The sequence below is a fragment of the Mobula hypostoma genome, chromosome 19 (genome assembly GCF_963921235.1).
Source record: "Mobula hypostoma chromosome 19, sMobHyp1.1, whole genome shotgun sequence".
Lineage (NCBI taxonomy): Eukaryota > Metazoa > Chordata > Chondrichthyes > Myliobatiformes > Myliobatidae > Mobula > Mobula hypostoma.
The window spans coordinates 43,759,745-43,780,729 of record NC_086115.1 but is presented as its reverse complement, the minus strand read 5'-3'; the positions used below and the strand labels follow the sequence as shown (position 1 = coordinate 43,780,729).

At 38.1% G+C, this 20,985-nt stretch overlaps 1 protein-coding gene across 1 annotated transcript in view; it reads left to right on the top strand.

Annotated features, from left to right (window-relative positions):
* Positions 1-20,985, top strand: part of tcerg1l (transcription elongation regulator 1 like) — a 598,955-nt gene that overhangs the window by 508,351 nt on the left and 69,619 nt on the right. Inside the window, exons 11-12 of the mRNA XM_063071197.1 lie at positions 2,587-2,676; positions 5,842-5,960. Coding sequence (XP_062927267.1) covers positions 2,587-2,676; positions 5,842-5,960 — 209 coding nt within the window. The remainder of the gene's footprint in view (positions 1-2,586; positions 2,677-5,841; positions 5,961-20,985) is intronic.

The following is a 20,985-nucleotide window of genomic DNA, read 5'->3' as shown; positions in this document are numbered from 1 at the left end:
TCATAATTCCATGTGCTGATCCATGCCCCAAGCTCATCCACATTTCCTACAATACTCCTTGAATTGAAATATGCAGCTCAGAATATTAGTCCACCGTGGTCAACTTTATGATTCCTGACTTTGCATGTAGGCTAAACATCTCTCTCCATAACCACCCCATTGTCTGTTCTGGTGCTTTGGTTCCCATATCCTGCAACTCTAGTTTAAACCCCACTGTGCAGCACTAGTAAACCATCCTGTAGGATATTAGCTCCCCTCCAGTTCAGGTGCAAACTGTCCCTCCTTCCCACCAGGGAAGATCCCACCTTCCCTGAAAGAGAGCCCAATGATCCAAAAACCTAAGGCCCTCACTCCTGCTCCATCTCCTTAACCACATGTTAAACTGTATGATCTTCCTACTTCCGGCCTCACCAGCACGTGGCATGGGTAGCAAGCCTGAGATCACAACCCCGGAAGTCCTGTTCTTCAACTTAGCACCTAACTCCCTGAACTCACTTTGTAGGACCTTGTCACCCCTCCTACCCATGTCGTTCGTACTTACATGGACCACACCCTCCGGCTGCTCACTCTCCTACTTAAGAATGCTGTGGACTCTATTCTAAATGTCTTTGATTTAGCACCTGGAAAGCAACATCAGGGAATCTCATTGTCGTCCACAGAATCTCCTTTCTGTTTCCCAAATCAATGAATCCTCTATCACTACAGCTTGCCTCTTCCCCGCCCCTTCTGGACCACAGAGCCTGACTCAGTGCCAGAGAACTGACCACTGTGACTTTCCTCTGTTAGGTCATCACCCCACAACAGTATCCAAAGTGGTATACCTGCTGTTGAGGGGAACAATTACTGGGGTACTCTGCACTGACTGCCTATCCCCTTTCCCCCTCCTGGCAGTCACCCAGTTACCTGTGTTCTGCACCTTGGATGTAGCTACTCACTGAATGTCCTGTCTGTCAATCCCTCAGCCTCCAAAATGATCAGTAGTTCATTCATTTCCAGCTCCAACTCCTTAACACAATCTGCTGGAAACTGCAGCTGGATGCACTTCTTGCAGGTGTATTCATCAGGGACACTGGAGGTCTCCCTGCCTTCCCACATCCCGCAGGAGGATCATTCAACTAATCTGCCTCGCATCCTCACTGCCGTATGCGTGGAATAAGAAAGAAAGACAAATGAAAAAAAAACTCCTACCTATGGCAACAAGATGGTGAGCCACCCAAGATCGAAGACCCAGCGCAGGAACAAAATGTTTCATGACATAGAGGATTTAATACAGTTGCACGTATAAGTCTATTTTCATTCAAAGAAGCTGAATTTGACTTTCTGCGAGAACTGAATTTGGAGTAACAGAGGTTAATCTGATGAATCTCACTGATTCTAACTAAACAGAAATTTGTTTGATATCTGAGATTTGGAACCCAAGACATAATGTTGGATTTTGAATTGTTCTTACTCATGTAAATATTTTGTATATATTGCTGATATTTACAAATGAAGCTTACTTCCAGAAGTGTGTGTTTTCCATTCACTGCCTCCTTTCGATGCCTAGAGCTTCTAATGGTCCACTAGCACCTAGTGTAGTATTATGTAATTTGATTTTCTCTTAAAGAGTGTGGCGACCAGTCACACAAGACAAGACAAGCGCCACACAGGTGTTACATATTGCAATGCACTGCTGCCACATAACAACAAATTTCATGACATATGCTAATTACTCCCAATTATTTTCATACCGGCAATATTTGATGAGTTTGATTTAATTTTGGGGACTTGAATGTCAATCTCAAGGCCAGCACTTCCTGCTCATCTCTGGTGGCCTATGAAACTGGCTGTCTTACCAGGCCATTTCAGAGGGCATATAAGAGTCAACCATATTAGCTACTCTGGAATCATGTCACAGTGGGTAAGATGGCAGATTTCTTCCCCTGGGGTGGGGGTCAGTTTTGTGTTTTGCAACCAATGTTGGTATTGAAGTACTAACAATGTTTTTAAAGTTCCACTAGTTTTGTTTTGAATTTCAAGTCATGAGTTACTGTGATCTGGATCGTGGTTCTGTGCCTCTGATCATTAATGTATCCAGTACACCGCTACCATAGCTCATACATGCAGCAAATTTAATTTTATTGCCATAGTTTATTAATGATTTTATTAATGAAACCATCTATTTTCATCAGTCAAACAGTCCAGAGAAATTCCAAAAATCGTAGCAAAAGTACCCCAGCCCAATGTAATTATTGCATTTGCTGATTCAGGATAGGAATATATCCCAGAATTGTCATCAGGTTAATTTCTCTTCTTCCTCGTGCTGTCAGTGCATCATCCTAGAAGGGTATTATCATCTTGTAACAAAGCTTTACTTCGTGTAATCCTTCAACCGTTAATAGTCTGTGAACACCTCACAGGGTGAGTGCCGTTTCCTTGTGTGTCCTGCCTGCTGTATTCCAGAGTGTGTGAAATGAACTGCACTAATAACCTCCCTGAAAACACAGTGTCGCCAAACCTTGATGAATATAAACACTACAGAAATGTGACCACAGTCTAAAGCTCCCTGGTAGACAACACATTAAAAGCTTACATTTATTTCTTTAGGTCTCTGCATTTTCTACTTGGGAAAAGGAGTTGCACAAAATAGTGTTTGACCCACGTTATCTCCTTCTAAATCCTGAGGAACGTAAACAGGTATTTCTTTTTATTAATATTAAATGTGCAGAGCATGTTTCAACAAGTGGGATTAATCTTTAATGAGGAATTACATATTTTATAATGGACATGCTGTATATCCTGCTGGAGCAAGCAGAAGAAGCCCAAGTTCCCTGTGTTTTAAGTAATAGAAACATTTAGATAATAAATCTTCGACTGAACAACACTTGAAACAGAGTATTTTAAAGGGTGTGTATTTTTTTCAGCTGCTGCACTTACTTATTTTTTCTTAAAATTGTGTTATTGTTTCTTTTCAGTAAGCCAGATTGCTAAAATTACTTGAAGCCTACAGTTCCCTGTCTTGTCTAACCAAATGCATCCAAAATGGGGTTTTAAATTATTCAATTCTATATTTAAATCCTTCTTTGGAAAATGACATATTATCTCAAGCATTCGGCTTTCAATTAAAAAAGCATAATTTTCAACAGTGGAGCTGCATGTCACTTACATTTAATTGAAGTATTCTGGAAACCTTTATCTTTTTGCTCAAGCCAAGTGCACCAGACAATGAGGGTTTTTCATCATGAGCAAAAGGAGAGATGGTGTTCTTCAATGTGTACTCCTTAATTTGCACTTGCTATGGTAAAGTAATTAAGTATTATTTATTACAATAGTTACTGTATGATAGGTTTATATTGGAACTGCATTTCCAACCGAAAAGAAGAGAATGCAGAACAGGAAGAGTTTTCATATCTGCTGTATTTATAGCTGATGCATCTTGAGATAAAGCTTCCAGAGAAAAGAAAATATTTATTACTATCAATGCACTGGGGATCATTTCTGAGACACTTTACAGCCAGGTTTTGAGATTAACAAAGGGTTGAGTTTGCCGTACATTTATCTTACAGCTAACCCTAGATTTTTCACAGGGCTTCAAGTGGCGACTTTTGCTATCAGCGATGTGATTTATAGGGAGTCCACTGCATGAGCAGAAAAAAAATCAACGGAGGCCAGTGAGATTGAAGATTTCTGCACCATGCATTTTCCCGAAGAGAAATGGATGTGGAGTAAAGGAGATAAAACCCAGAATAGATAGATTAGTTGTAGGACATCCTTTACAATTTTTTTTCTCTCCAGGATTTTCTGCTAACTGTGAACCAGTGAAAGAATGCAGCAACACAGCAAATTGGAGGAGACCGCTCTCCAGCTGCTAATGTGGGCAATTCAGAGATCATGGGGGTTAAACTCAGCAATAGAACATGCCTGGAGGATAGGGATAGTTATCAAGTTGCACACAATGCCTAATTCACCCATGCAAGCCGTCTGATTGCTTGTCTTTGGTCATAGGGCAGCCAGTTGTAGTGCAGATGATGCAGCTGACTCACAGTTCCAGTGCACTGGCTTTTATTCTGTCCTATGGTGGGACCTACATGTTCTTCATTTGACTATGCGGATTTCCCTGAACTGTTCCAGTTTCCTCCCACATAAATATATATAAAACATGCTGGTTGCTACTTAAATTAGCTACTGCAAATTAATCCTGATGTATTCCTATAAAATCCCAAGGATTATTAGATTAGAAGGGAATAAAATTGATAGATAGGATTGATCTGACCACTGAGCGAGAGTTGATGGGCCAAATGGCCTCATTCTCCATGGTAACGAAATATGATAAAAATGCCTTTGTTAAAACTGGGTTTTTATTACGTTGAGCTTCTAATTCATCCAGAACAATCATTCTTTTTGAAGGATTGACTTATCCCATAAAAATAGATGAAGAAATATTACTTAATTATTTGTTAATTTATGAACAGAAATGATGTAAAGGAGAAACAAAAAGATAGGTCTGAGAGAAAGTGAGAGACATATCGAAGACAGAAAGAAAAGGTTAAATATATTTTTTTTTCAAAAACTTTCAGATACTACTTTCAGATACTCTGAAGAAATTAGACTTTAAAACTGTACAATTAAAATTTATGGGACCAAATGACAATTTAGCCATAAATAATAATTATTGAATTAAAAATTGATTAACACCTAAATGCACCAGTCCTTATGTCTCCTGTCTCTTTAGTGGCTTTCCGCTAAGTAATTCTTGCAACTTCATGCACCCAGTTGAATTTCAAATCTGTTTATAATGAACAGTGATTGTAGCCACACGGGTTATGGAGGATTCAGTCAACAATATACATATTTCAAATTTTAGCTTTATGTGTGTGAACTTTGCAATTTACTGTCAGTAATAGTAATGAGCACTGTTAGCCTCATCATTTTTCTCATTATTAAATATATGACAGTGCTTTGATTGAAGTCAATTTATCCGTATTGATTCCCTTCTTTCTACTGTTTTCCTTCATTAATGGTGAATCTGTCATTTTGTTTTATACAATTAATTCAGAATCTATCTAGATATTTATTCTCATAATGGTTTTTCATTTTGCTTGCCACAATGAACTAATTTTTACTTTGAATTTCTGAATACGTGTTAGCACCTGTTTTTCTAACGTTGAATAATTAGATTCTACAATCAAAGAGGAATGTGCTTGATACAAAATTCCAAATCACATATCAAAGTGACAATATTAATGTCGATATACCCTATATAGATACTGCATTTTAATGTTTTTTATATTTAATTAATTTAAGTTTAATTTTAACCACTTAAGGAAGTAGAAAGTAAAAGGTTCACCCACCCTGCAGTTAGCCATTTCCAGTCATTTGCTTCTTGATGTCTCAATGCCCACATACAGGATACAGAACTGGTGAAGGCCATAAAGAACATTAAACCACATTGTAAGCAGCATATCCATTAATAATGAGTAATGTCAAGAACAGTTAATTTTCCATTATCTGTATATTGTTTTTGGCTTATAAGCCTTTTATTTAAAATGATAGCCTTCATCTTTTTTCTTTGCTTTTAGTTTCCATTGTAGGGTGTCATTAACATACACTGCCTGAACCTTTCAAAATATATATAAATATATAAGATCTATAGCATTCCAAGAGCTATAAAATAAATAGATGATTTATATTTCCTAGTAAATAGCATAAGAGATAAAATTGGTTCCTACAACTGGCATATATGATAAATGATTGTTTTAATAGCACCATAAATCATTAAAGTTTTTCTTTTGAAATGAATTATAATGGAATTGAAAACAATATCTATTATGCAACTCATGCTCCAATGCTTTTAAATTAAAGATTTTTGAACAATTTATCAAAGCAAGAATAAAAGAAGAATATAAAGAGAAAAAGTGTAAGCTACTCCAGGCCAAAGAAGAATTTAGAAAACTCCTAGAAGAATCCAAACTTACGCCCAGGTATGTTATTTCGAATGATGTAGGTAGAAGGTAGACCAGGTGCAGATCTGTTCTCATAAAGACAAATTTGTGTCCCTGTCCTGAATGATGCTACTTTGTTTTATTAAGTTGATTAATAGCTTGGTTTAAGAGAAATTAAAGTGACATCTGGCAAGATGAGCGGAGAAGCATGGTAGTGATTTCTATATTCGGTAGCAATGTTCTTTCTAAGGTGTGCATTTGTGTGCGTGCACACATCTTTTGCTTCTAGTGCACAAAGGAATTTAAACCTCACACTAAAGGTTGTCACCCTCTACCTCATTGGCATGTTAAGTATATTTCACGATCGTACCTAATCACATTTCCTTTGCCGGTTTCTGATGCGGACGGTGTTGACAAAGTGGAGTTTGTGATAATTTGTCTGCAGAGTTTATACTGTCTTTATTGAAGGAATTATTCAGTGTTGATGTCATTGTGCAAAATTTCACAGCACATGATTTTTGCACACACTGGTTATTACATATTTGAGGTAACATTGCTCAGTTGCCACTTTATTAGGTACAGGAGTGAAACCCAGTGTAGTCTTCTGCTGCCATAGCCCATCCACTTCAAAGTTGGACGTGTTGTGCGTTCAGTGATGCATTTCTGGACACCATGTTACAAAGCGTGATTATTTGAGCTTCTGCTACCTTCGCGTTATAGGCTAGTTAGCCTGACCCTAGTGATTGGGACAATGTTGGAGTCAATTATTGAGGATAAGTTTTCGGGGTACTTGGAGGCAGATGACAAAATAGGCCGAAGTCAGCAAGGTTCCCTGAGGAGAAAATCTTGCCTGACCAATCTGTTCTAATTCATTGAGAAAATAACAAGCAGAACAGACAAAGGAGAATTGTTGGACATTGTGTACTTGAATTTTCAGAAGGCTTTTGACAAGGTGCCGCACATGAGGATGCTTAGCAAGATAAGAGTCCATGGTGTTACAGGAAAGATACTAGTATAGATAGAGTATTGGCTGACCAGCAGGAGGCACAGAGTGGAAATAAAGGAGCCTTTTCTGATTGGCTGCTGCTGACTGGTGGTGTCTGTAGGGGTCTGTGTTAGGATTGCTTTTTACGTTGTACGTCAATGATTTGAATGACAGATTCGATGACTTTGTAGCCAAGTTTGTGAAAAATATGAAGATAGGTGGAGGGGCAGGTACTATTGAGGAAGCCAGGAGGTTGCAGAAGAACATAGACAGATTAGGAGAATGGGCAGATGGAACACTGTATCGGGAAGTGTATGGTCATGCACATTGGTAGAAGGAATAATACCTTAGACTATTTTCTAAATGGGGAGAAAATTCAAAAATCTGAGGTGCATAGGGACTTGGGAGTCCTCATGCAGCATTCGCTAAAAGTTAACTTGCAGGTTGAGTCAGTGATGAGGAAGACACACACAATGTTAGCATTCATTTCGAGAGGACTAGAAGATAATGACAAGGATGTAATGCGGAGGCTTTATAAGGCATTGGCCAGACAGAACTTGAAATATTGTGGGTAGTTTATTCAAGAAAGGATGTGCTGGCATTGGGGCAAGTTTATTGGAGGTACACGAAAATGATAAACAAGAGAAAATCCGAACAACACAGTCCTGCCGAAGGGTTTCAGCCCGAAATGTCAACTGTACTTTTTTCCATAGATGCTGCCTGGCCTGCTGAGTTCCTCCAGCATTTTGTGTGTGTTACACGAAAATGTTTCTGGGAATGAAAAGCTCATCATGAGAGGAGCGGTTGGTGACTCTGGGTCTGTACTTGCTGGAATTTAGAAGAGCGGGGGGGGGGATCTCATTGAAACCTATCAAATGTTGAAACCATCTATAGAGTAGATATGAAGAGGATATTTCTTATAGTGGGGGAGTCTAGGACCAGCGAGCACAGCCACAGAACAGAAGAGCATCCATTTAGAACAGGGATGAGAAGGAGTTTCTTCAGGCAGAGGATGCTGAATCTGTGGACTTTGTGGCCACAGGTGGCTGTGGAGTCCAGGTCATGGGGTGTATTTAAGGTGGGGGTTGATAGGTTCGTAATTACTCAGGACGTGAAAGGCTATGGGGAGAAGGCACGGGAATGGGGTTGAGAGGGAAATGGATCACCCGTGATCAAATGGTGGAGCAGACTCAATGGACCAAATGGCCTAATTCTGCTCCTATGTCTTATGGTTTTCCTATCAGCTTGAGGCCATTCTCCTCTGACCTCTGTCATTAAGGCATTTTTGCCCACCAAATTGCCGTTTACTCATTTGTTTTTCTTTTATTTCTCACTCTATTCTCTGTAAACTCTAGAGTGCATAAAAATCCTGAGTTTTGGGATACTCAAACCTCTCTGACTGGCACCAAGAATTATTCCACAGTCAAAGTCACTCAGATCATTTTTCTTCCCCTTCTGATGTTTGCTATGTTGTTCTGAAATAATATAGGGCCATTTTAATGCCATATATTTTGACTTTAGTTGCACATGTTATATGGAAGTTAACATCTAGCTTTCACCAAGTTGGGGAATTTAAAAAAAATTATCTGTAGTTTAATTTGAGAAGCTGGGAGAAGCCAAACTTAGATGGCGTAGTACTGGAAAGGAGGATGTAATTGCAATATGAATGAAACTGTACCGCAGCATAAAAGCCAAGACCAACAGGCTCCAGGACAGCTTCTTCCACCAAGCCATCAGACTGATTAACTCATGCCGATTTAAGTGTATTTCTATGTTACATTGACTGTTCTATTTGTTATAAATCATTATAAATTACTATGATTGCACATTTAGATGGAGATGTAACATGAAGATTTTTACTCCTCACGTATGTGAAGGATGTAAGAAAAAAAGTCAATTCAATTGTTAAGGTAATTGCTATGGTATATATAGATACACACCCAGCGGCCACTTTAATAGATAGACTTTTACACCTGTTCTTTAATGCAAATATCCAGTTAGCCAAACATATGGCAACAACTCAATGCATAAAAGCATGCAGACATGGTCAAGAGGTTCAGTTGTTGCTCGGAACAAACATCAGAATGGGGAAGAAATGTGATCTAAGTGACTTTGACCATGGAATGTTTGTTGTGCAAGACAATGGTTTGTGTAACTCAGAAACTGCTGATCTCTTGGTATTTTTACACACAACAATATCTAGATTTTGCAGAGATTGGTGTGAAAACATAAAAAAAAGCATCCAGTGAGCTGCAATTCTGTAGGCAAAAATGCCTTATTAATGATAGGGGTCAGAGGAAAATGGCCAGACTGGTTCAAAATGGCAGGAAGGTGACAGTAACACAAATAATCACACATTACAACAGTGATGTATCGACTAGCATCTCTGAATGCACAACAAGACCACAAATATACACCCAGTGACCACTTTATTAGTACAGTACGTATCTAATAATGTGGACACTGAGTGTAAAATTTGAGTACTCATAGGTAACAAAATCAAGAATAAAAGTTCAAAGATAGAACCATTTTAATAGCAATGTCCGGGAAGGTAATGGTAAGCTGGTGCATATCCTCACTGAAAATTAAAATTACAGTATAAACACAGCAGAGCTATCCCAATTTTTGCAGTCAGCAGTGAAGAGTCTACTCTTGAGAGTGACCTTGAAGTAAGCTGTCTACAAAGATCAAGTGATCTCTGTGGCATGGCCTTCCTTTTATCCAACATCAGTTGCTTCAGGCAGCAGTTCCAGATCCTCATGCCTAGCAGCAATAATCTCATCAAGTTAGATGAGCAGCCGCTCATTTGGAAAGATTCTCACTGGCATCAAACCTTGAAATAAAATGCGCCATTTTTAATTGCAATATTAAGAATATTTAGGTTCAAAAATAATAAATTATGGCTCACAAAACAAAATATCAGGTGGTTATTATTATTATTATTCATTATACATTGAAATATCGTAAGGCAAATATAATTCACACAAAAATCTTTATTTTCTCTCAGAACAAATGATTTGGTCCTAATACCTCAATAAACGATTGAAAATTCACAAACATCCAGTACAACAATGCATAATATTTCCAGAGATTTTACAGCAACTATTGTTTGTAAATTCCTGAAGCTTTTGTCTACATACTTATTCCTCGTGACAATGCTCAGAACAAAATGATGTCCTGTGAAGGAGCATGGAATTATTTATATCCACACTTTCATTTCCATTTTTACTTTTCTGAATACATCTTCTATAAATTGCTGACAATGTTGATGTTGAGTACCAAAAGTTTTAACAATATGCGAGCTGCAAATTCTGGGTTATTGGCAGGGTTGTTGCATCATTAGATTAATTGTATTCAGTGTGTTATGATAATGTAAGTATTCATTTATGTGTAAAATGGTAATCAATAAACTAATTCCCTATCCCTATTGCATTCAAGTATACCTAATGTAAAACTACCAGTTGATTTGAAGACTAGTGGCTGACAAATGTATTCACAAGGAAGATTGTTAATTATTGAGATTCATTGAAGGAGCACTTTGAATTAATTGCTTCTTGATATGACTTTGATTTACTCACAGTATTTCAAACTTTTGTCTTTAGGGAAAATAACTAAAGTATATATGATAATATTTCCATATGGAATTATAGAATAGTTATATCACTGAAGGAGGCCATGAAGCCTGTAAATTTCAGTGTCACCATTTAAGAGCAATGCAACTAGACCACTCCATCGTCTGCCCTTCAAACCACTAACAATTCTTTCGGACACTTAAGTGGATCTATTCTGAACTTTACAATTTGATTTCTCTCCCACACTATTCTTGCAATGTGTAAAAAAAAAACTTCATGCTATTTTTGGTCATTTGCCTCATCACCTTTCTTCTCTATTTTCTAGTTCTTGTTGCCTCTGCCAATTGGTAAATCTCTTCAGAAACTTGACGAGATACACAGAACTAAAGCAAATACTCCAGGTGTAGCTAAGTAGCCATTTTGTCATGACCTTGTCTTGTACTTGACACCGCTGTTTTTAAACCCCAAAATCAAGTATGTTTTTTACATATGAATAAGTTAGTTACTGCCTGTTAAGCCACTGGCATTTAGGATGGCAATGAATGTCCACCATCTTTATCTGTCCTTGGCCATCTTTCCTATTTTGCCCCAGATGTGGTTTAGAGTCCTCATTTCTGCCTCTATGTTATGGCACCAAGTTGTCTTTGGTCTCCCATGATTCCTCTGCCCTTCAGGGGCAAAAAAGAAGTTCTGTCTAGATGATGGAGTTGTCCTTTCTTCTCATTACCTGCCCAATCCATCTCCAGAATTTCCTCGTGATAATGTTGACCATGTCCTCTTGATGACACTAAAAGAGCAAGCTGTGGTTGGAGATCTTGTGTCTTGTGGGATGACAACAGATTGGCAAGATCATTCTGTGTCGTGCACTAGAATTCTGACCAGTACGAGAATGTGGAAGGAGCACAGCTCTGGTACTGTTTGACCTTGGTTTGGATGCTGTACTTCTCAGTATGAATAAGGAGCAAGATTATCCCACATCTCTTCAAATCAGTTTGCTAGTCAATGAGGCTGATCTTATCGTAACCTCAACTCCATTGTTCTGTGAATTCCTTTGCTTATTAAAAATCCATCTATCTCTTTCTTAAAACTATATGAAGACTTCACTTTCAACATCTTTTGAGGAAGGGATGATATCCTCTGAGAAAAAAAGTGTGGGAAACTGGTTCACTTTAAACAAATACCTCTTATTCTGTATTTCCCACAAGAAGAAACATCCCCTTCACATCCATTCTATCAAGATCCCTCAGGCCTTTTCAAGTAAGTTTCTCATCAATTTTTAACCAATTTTTTTTTAACGTGTGACTTCCAACAAATTATGCACATATGCCCCCAGGTTTCAGTGTCCTTGTACCTCTTTTAGAATAATGCCCTTGTTCATACTGTCTCTTTTCATTATTCCCACGAAAATGTAACACTTGACAATTCTCAGCATTAAATTTCATCAATCACCTATTCCACCAGCATCTCTGTATCTCCTTGAAATCTGTTACCATCTACCTTACAGTTCACTATTCAGAGTTTTCAAAGTTCAAAGTAAATTTATTATCATATGTCACTATACAATCCTACGAATTATTTTCTTGTGGGCATACTAAACAAATCCATAATGAAATAGTAACCATAATAGAATCAATGAAAGATTGCACCATCTTGGACATTCAGCCAGTGTGCAAAAGACAACAAACTGTGCAAATAAAAAATGAAAGAAATAATAATAAATAAACACTACATAACAAGGATTTGAGAGGAAGAGTCCTTGAAAGTGAGTCCATTGGCTGTGGGAACATTTCACTGATGGGACAAGTGAAGTTGAGTGAAGTTTTCCCCTTTGGTTCAAGAGTCTGATGTTGAGGGGTAACAGTTGTTCCTGAGCTTGGCAGTGTAGGTCCTGGGGCTCCTGTACTTTATTTCTGATGGCTGCAGTGACAAAAGAGCATGTCTTAGGCAGTGGGGGTCCCCGATGATGGATGCTGCTTTACTGCGACAACACTTCATGCGGATGTGTTCAATGGTGGGGCGGGTTTTACCCCTCATGAACTGGGCTGTATCCGCTATTTTTTGTAGTATCTGTAAACTTAGAAATTGTGCTGAGTCCAAATCATTAATACGAGATGTGGCCCTTTGAACTGACACCTCTCGAACACTGCTTTACACTTCCTCGCACTTGGAAAAACTTGTATTTTCTGTTTTTGATAATTAGCTTGTTTACTGTCTATTCCAGTTCAGCCAGATTTATCCCATGCCCTTTAAATGTGTAACATTCTGAAAATTAATAACATTTTTGTACCTGAGGTGTTTGCATAAAAGTATCCAGTATTACTTCACTGCATGAAGAATTTGTGCTTAAAGGAACAACAAAACAACAGTATAATTTTGTTATGTATTGCAAATCTTTAATCCTCAGGGTTTCATTTTTCTCAATAAAATGTAATTGTAAATGCAGAACACCCAATGAAAACGAAAAAATTCGTTACTTTCCCTTCAGGTTTTGTTATCGTTTGATCCCAAGGCAACATATTTTCAATGTCTGAATGGCTGAAGTATTTCTGCCTTGTAATTTTGCAGAATTTTGCAAGTACACTTTTATTCATCACGCTATTTGATTTGAGAGTATTTTGCTTGCTGATAATAAATTGTACATTACATTACATTCAGAATACAACTTGGCAAATGCTTGTAAGTAATTCCTTACAGCATTGGAGTTTAGTATATTAGACTTGCACTCCCAGACCTTGTATTTCTCGACTCATTCCTCCTTCCCTCTCTCTTATGGTCCACTCTCCTTTCCTATCAGATTCCTTCCTTTCCAGCCCATTATCTTTCCTAGCCACCTGGCCCACCTTCTAGTTATCCTTCTTTCCCTCCCCCCACCTTTTTATTCTGGCATCTTCCCCCTTCCTTTCTCAACCTGAAGAAACATTGACTGTTTATTCATTTCCATAGATGCTGCCTGACTTGCTGAGTTTCTCTAGCATTTTGTGTGCATTGCTTTGGATTTCCAGCATCTACAGATTTCCTTGTGTTCATGATTTCTAGACCTGCTGTTCAGATTCGTGAAATAAAATATTTTCTCTTGTCATAGGGATGGAATATTTTGGGAACTTTTGCCCAGTTGTTTAATGGGTATTAACCCATACAGGGAATCTAATCAGCAAATCAGGGAATCTAGCAAAATGACTTTTGCATAAAAGCAAGATCCATTCTGGCATAAGTTGAAGGAAAGTGACTTATGTTATATATGGTTTGCAAAGTGTTTGACAATGTCATGATATAGCTTAAACAAAAAATTGTTCATAAAGAACTGTAACTAAGTAATAAATTCATAAATAAAGCAAACCATTCATTTTATGGGCTGTTGATTTGCATTAACACATACACTCAGAGGCCACTTTTGTTAGGTACATGTTAGGGAAATTAATTTGCTAAAGATTCATTTAGAGTTGGTCACTAATAAATTGGATGCAGACTTCAAAGTGATGAGAGAATACCTTTAATCTTGAATAAGGGAAGAATGACTCACTAACGATGCAATCATAAAGTCTTCCAAAGGACAATAGTCACAGCCTTTTTTATATATGCACACAGAAAGTCAATTACATCAAAGTTTAAGAAATGTCAAAACTCTGCATCTTATCAATTCCCTCGAAAATGCCAGAGACAGTCGCTTTCAGCCCACAACACACAGAGAAAGGTTGTTCGAACATCCTTGAAACTAAGATAGATTATTGCAAGCATGCTGAGAACCCAGGCCAAATGGTGAGTCTTTATTTATGATATAAGGAAGATTCATTAAATCCTTAGATCCCCTCAGTCATTAAAGTACAAAGGTACAATTTGATTTATGTGTTAGTACCTGACAGGTGAAGGAAAACCAGACAAACTTTTAGATGTCAGAAACCTGACAGCCCACAGCATCCTTGGAACATTTATGACCTTCATGTCCTTCGTCTTGTATATACAGCTGTGTTATGCACTGAGGCCAGCACTAGGCATATTGCTAATTAAAGGCTGTTAAGAACTCACATATTTCAACCCTTTATTCAGAATTTTCTTCCACAGCACACCTGTACACCTGTTTGTTAATGGAAATATCTCATCACCCAATCATATGGTAGGAACTCAATAAATCAAAGTATGCGGACATGGTCAAGAGGTTCAGTTGTTGTTCAGACCGAACATCACAATGGGGAAGATGTGTGATCTAGTGATTAAATGAAATGATTGTTGGTGCTAGACGGAGTGGTTTGGGTATCTCAGAAACTGCTGATCTCCTGGGATTTTCACACACAGCTGTCTTTAAAGTTTACAAAGGATGGTGTGTAAAACAAAAAAAAGCATCCTGTGTGTGGCAGTTCTGTAGGCAAAAATGCCCCGTCAATAAGAGAGGTTAAAGGAGAATGGCCAGACTGGTTCAAGCTGATACTTCCTGCTTTATCAACCCAAGAATGCAAAGATGTCAGATACAGTTTTAGTTGGGCATGGTTTGCGACAGTGAACAAAAATAATGTTTATTATTGTCCCAATATTGTATTGAAGAATTCTCTGTTCCTTCTGTGCTGTGTGTGGGACAAGCACTCTGGAAAATGAGAGACAAAGGAGGACAGAAACATACTGGTGAGACTGAACTGGGTCAACCAAATTACATGTGAAAACTCTGTATATTTAGCTAATGATGCTGAGGGCTGCATTGTAGAAATGAAGATGAGGGATCAGTATTGTTGGGAAGCATGAAAGGTTGCAGTGACAGTCAAGGATCAGAAGTGACTGCAGTGATTCTCTGGCTATGACTTGATAGATAAGAATTCGTTTATTTTTGCAACGGGGGTTTGTTATTGATGTTCTTGTTGCTGTTTGTGTGATATGTTTTTTACATGAGGGGAGGGTTTGGGGTTTAATATCCTTGTTGCTGTCTGCACGATTTGATTTTTGCACATGGGGGTTTATGTTCTTGTTGCTGTTTGTGTGATATGTTTTTTACATGAGGGGAGGGTTTGGGGTTTAATATCCTTGTTGCTGTCTGCACGATTTGATTTTTGCACATGGGGGTTTATGTTCTTGCTGCTGTTTGCCCTCCTTTTTTGCACATGGGAGGTTGACGCTTTTCTTTGAGTGGCTTCCATTGTTTTCTTTGTTTCGTGGCTGTCTGTAGAAGATGAATCTCAGATACATACTTACTTTGTATATCTGTATACGTACTTTGATAATAAATGTACCTTGAACCTTGAAACTTAAAGCCAACCAAGTGCAGTTAGTCCATCGAGATGGCAGTGGACAGGATTTAGCATTCCTAAGATGTCCGAAAGCATTCAATGGCTGATTATCTATTTTTGAATTGAATTTTAATTTGCACAAAACAAGAGCCTTCAAAAGGACACTGAGATAAATGACCAACTTATTTGTTTTGAAGTCCAAGTCTAAATGATATGTTTCCTCTGTTCTTTATATAATGCCAAAGGATGATTTGTATCCAGCATAAATGGCTCAAATGTCCATGAGGACCACAATCATTGTGTGGTTTGGAGGCTTGTGTGCCTTAATGACCTGAAGAGCTATGTTGGCTGGAGTTGCGGCTCTTGTTAGGGTCATCCATGCCAAACAGGTCAAAGGGTAGAGGCCAGACTAAGAGTGGTCCATCGGTCCTCCAGGTCTGAGGGTCCAGCTCAGGGATAACAACCCTGGCTGGTCAAACTAAACTGTTAAGGTAACAGCAAAGAAGAATCTTTCTACATCTGAGTTGCAATGGACAAACAAAGATGGAAGGCCTTCCTTGCTACCCTAAACACCAGCAGTGTAACGGGAATTAAGCAAGTATAAATAGCTTACAGGTTCTCTCCAAGTATCTCTCACAATTCAGCATACTCTCAGCAGTGAGCAGTGAGCATGGATTTTGTGCTGAAGCCTCTGGAATGGGACTTGAACCCTGAAAATTATTTCTCCATGATAATAATTCCTAATAATACTTCCTACCTCCATTCACTCAGATGTAGTCATTAAAAATATTTCCCAATTGACCTGATTTGCCTATTTTAAAGGATGTTTAACAACTTAGGCCGGAACTAAAATTTACTTACTGTATAATGGCAAACCAAGGTCACAGATTATAGCTCGATATTATCATACAAATGTAAAGAATTATTTGATTCTATTCATCTTCTGGTTTTAATCAATAACGTGTATTTACTACAATTACCTTACCACTCTAGCAGGTAAGAATATATCTAAATAATTATAAACCAGCCTTGTGTCAGCAATCCACATTAAAAGCAGAGTCTGCATAAAACTGGGAGAAATACTATGGTAATCTAATCCTGTTTAATTATTTTGAAATGGATGAATAAGTAATCTGTAGTTAGTACAGTGCTGGATGACAAAACCAGTGAATAAAAGCATATTAATCTTTCACCACCTATGAATTTCCATATTTCATTTGGCTCAGTACCCATTATATTGGGAATAAAAGGGATACCAAGTCACTTGTTTCTTCAATTTCCTCTTTGGGTGCTAAACTGACTGACAGAATATGACTGGAAGGTCAGCTGATGCATGATATAAGAAACGAGGTGAAAAATTAGCAGAGGTTTTTTCTACTTAGTTCTATCATTTTAGTTCAGAAGCCCAGTTCAGCACTCTGGGAGGTATTTGTTTACTTGAGGATTGTTCTTGGGGTATGTGACTATTTTTATGCCATAGTGGTTAAGGGTTGAAACACTCTGTGAAGGTCGGGCACCAACTGATGACATCTGTTCCTGGCCAAAGGCTATAGATACTTCATCAGGTAACTGAAGAGAGCACCCCGGTGTATGATGCAAGCTATTATTGCATAACATTGCATTATATCTGCATATCGTAGGATTGGATTTGGTAAAAATTATTATCCGTACTCTTTCACCCGCTCTAAGATCAATCTAACACTCCCCTCCCACATAGCCCTCTATTTCCATCCATATACCTATCTAAGAGCCTCTGAGATATCCCTAATGTATCTGCTTCTAGCACCATTCTTGGCAGTGCATTCCATGCACCCACCACTCTTTGTGTCAAAGAGCTTAGCACTGAGATTCCACTATAGATCATAGAACAATATTGGAGTAAGCTTCTTGCTGGACGTCCCTGCTTTGTACCTTTAGACCATTGCTTGTGTATATTCATGACATAATGAAAAAGCTCCTCTCTGTACAAACTGCCCCAGATTCAGGTCCAGCTGGGAATATCTCTACTTCTCTTAGTTTACCTGTGAAGTGCACTACATGCATTTTGAAACATCTGTTATTAACTTTTTTCTGACAATATTTTGTTTTATGTGCTGTGTGTGATACATGTTTTATGGATGCACTGAGGTCCAGGGGAACATTGTTTCATTTAGTTATATACACTGTGACATTCAGGTGACAAAAAACTTGAACTTGGACTTAAGAAGGATTTGGAACTTTCCCAACTCATTACTCTGTTGGGACACCAAAATTTATTGACATTAAAGCAACTTCGAATGTCCTTTATGGGAGGATTCAACCAGATTGTGAAACTTGAAGGAAGTAGAGAAGCTATCTCTTCATGCTCTACCTGAATCTTCTTTTTCCTCTCCAACTTAAATGCTCACTGATCCTGACAACTGTGCTTTAATCTGCATCTGAGATAACTGTGTTTATTTATAATATTTGCACACACTATTGCTAAGGCTTCAAAGATTCTGAATATAATTTGCATGGTTGGTTATTATGTTGTTTAGATCCAGTCACTTGCCTGGAGTCAATTTATTGATTTGATAAAGCACTTTTCTGTAGTGCTATGCTCCACCTGCTCATTGTTTCATCAAACCTTTGAACCTTTCCATGACATTATGCTTGACCATTCTTAACTAGAAATCACTTACTCAATGCTAACGTAAAGTTCATAGTTGGTAATGTGTATCTATGCAACAAATCTGTAGCCTCAGAGAAGCTCGCTGCAGTTCAGAGAATGAACTAATTCACACTACCATCAAAGGATGATGGTACTATTTACTTTGAAAGCTGTGACAATTAAACTAATTGACTTTTGGAAATGATCTTTGGGAGTGGAATTATAGTTAGCACACTTTATTACTCCTTAGCCTTTGAAACAACAGGGTGCTGACCTCATTTGTGAAGGGAGAATAATGCAGGATAAATGACAGTTCTATGTGATGCTGATTACTTGCAATATAGCAGAGTCACTGATATTGAAAGGGTACAGATGATTTGGAAGACATTTTAAAATGGCCATCCTATTCTCAGTCATAATTAACACACAAAGATAGTTTGCTTTCTACTTGATAAATCTCCCCAATTCTACTGAGCATTGCAGCCTCAATTAACTTAAGCAGAGATTTTCTCTTCAAGAATTGCAGATTATTTCAACTGGAATTTATTAGGCTAGTTCATTCTCACATTCCCGATACTTTTGACATCTTAAAAAGAATGATGTCGCTATGTTTTGTAATATGGAGCCATAAAACATGGCCCATGGTAGCATAGTGGTTCGTGTGATGCTGTTACAGCTGGGGATGACAGAGTTCAATTCTGACACCATTTGGAAGAAAATTGTATGTCCTTCCCATGAGCACATGGGTTTCCACCCGGTGTTCTGGTTTTCTCCCACAGTCCAAAGGTGTACCAGTTGGTAGGTTAGTTAGTCATTGTAAATTGTCCCGTGACTAAAGCGTTAAATAGGTGGGTTTCTAGGCAGTGTGGCTTATTGGGCTGGAAGGGCCTGTTCTGTACTGTATCTCTAAATAAAAATAAATGTATAAATAAAACTAATCAAGTAAGTCTTGTATGACCTTTTACAACCATATGTAGATTAACTGATGTTCACCAGTTGTATCATTATATTTGGCTCCATGTGTGCATGAAATATCGAGCTGTCTAATGATGTTGCGCTTGTTCATTTACTCATTCCAAGCAGGGCTCTCCTTCTCTATGTGGTCTGACTTTGAGGTGACAACATCATTAATTCTTCCCTTAATACATGCCATATTTGGCAGTTTAAGATTGACTAGAATTCAAAATGCTATTGGTTGAACAAAAAAGAAAGTAATCTTGTTGCTTAATTTCAGTCATTTAAAATATATATCTGGGTGGAATTCTTGCCAATCCTTTATTCTTATTTAGGGATTTCGTTGGCATACATGACAGTTTTCTAATTAGTTTTGGGTTACCTTGTGGATTGATTCTGTAGGCAATTTTTGCATCATTGTATCGTTGAATTGAGATTTTTAAATATTACTAAACCTTGAGTGATTTTATCAGCTATAGCAGGGGTTCATTTAGCACTCCAGAGCAGTTGTGCTGATGATTTTGGCTTTGGGCAGTGAAAAAGTTAATTACAGTGAGGAACTGGAGAGAGCTCTCTGAGACAAGTTCAAGTCAGTATAGAAAATGAAGATGGCTGTATAATGTTTTCCACATTAGGAAATGGACTTTATCCCATTTAGTAGGGCTGATTATAAGCCCTTCCAACTCCTTTATTCAACAGAAAGTTTAAAGAGGCTGCAACTTGCACTTAATTGGTACTGTAAACAGAGGTACTTCACCAGAACATTATCAAACACATTCCAGCATCAAGCCACACAAGTGTATAATTGAACAGAAGACTGTTTTAAGGAACATCTTGAAGGATGTTCAAGTTTAGCTTATATTCAACTTAGCCATTAGATTTTTGCATACCAAGATAATGTGACGTTATAGGGATCAGGTGGAAAAGTGAAGCTGGCCAGCACTACCCACAAACTTAATGAAGGGTGAAGCAGACCAAGGATTTATGTGAACTAATCCTGTTCATATTTCTTATTTTCTTGAAAGAAACACAGAGTGGCTTCTGAACTGAACTTTGGGGCTTATGGAACAGCTAAATAACGGCATAGCAGTAAATGGCAAAGTGATAAAATTTGGGAAATCCAAAAAGCCAGAACTGGAGTACAAAGAAAGCAATCTCTGAATGATTGGGAAAAAGGCTATGGGGATCAGAGGAGTAAAGCAATGAAGGGAAATAATTTTCATTGCTGGACTGAAGCTTGTATAGGTCAACATGCACATGCTTAATAGTCATAGTCATAGTCATAGTCATACTTTATTGATCCCGGGGGAAATTGGTTTTTGTTACAGTTGCACCATAAATAATAAATAGTAATAAAACCATAAATAGTTAAATAGTAATATGTAAATGATGCCTGTAAATTATGAAATAAGTTCAGGACCTGCCTATTGGCTCAGAATGTCTGACCCTCCAAGGGAGGAGTTGTAAAGTTTGAGGGCCACAGGCAGGAATGACTTCCTATGACGCTCTGTGCTGCATCTCGGTGGAATGAGTCTCTGGCTGAATGTACTCCTCTGCCCACCCAGTACATTATGTAGTGGATGGGAGACATTGACCAACATGGCATGCAACTTAGACAGCATTCTCTTTTCAGACAGCACCGTCAGAGGGTCCAGTTCCATCCCCACAACATCACTGGCCTTACGAATAAGTTTGTTGATTCTGTTGGTGTCTG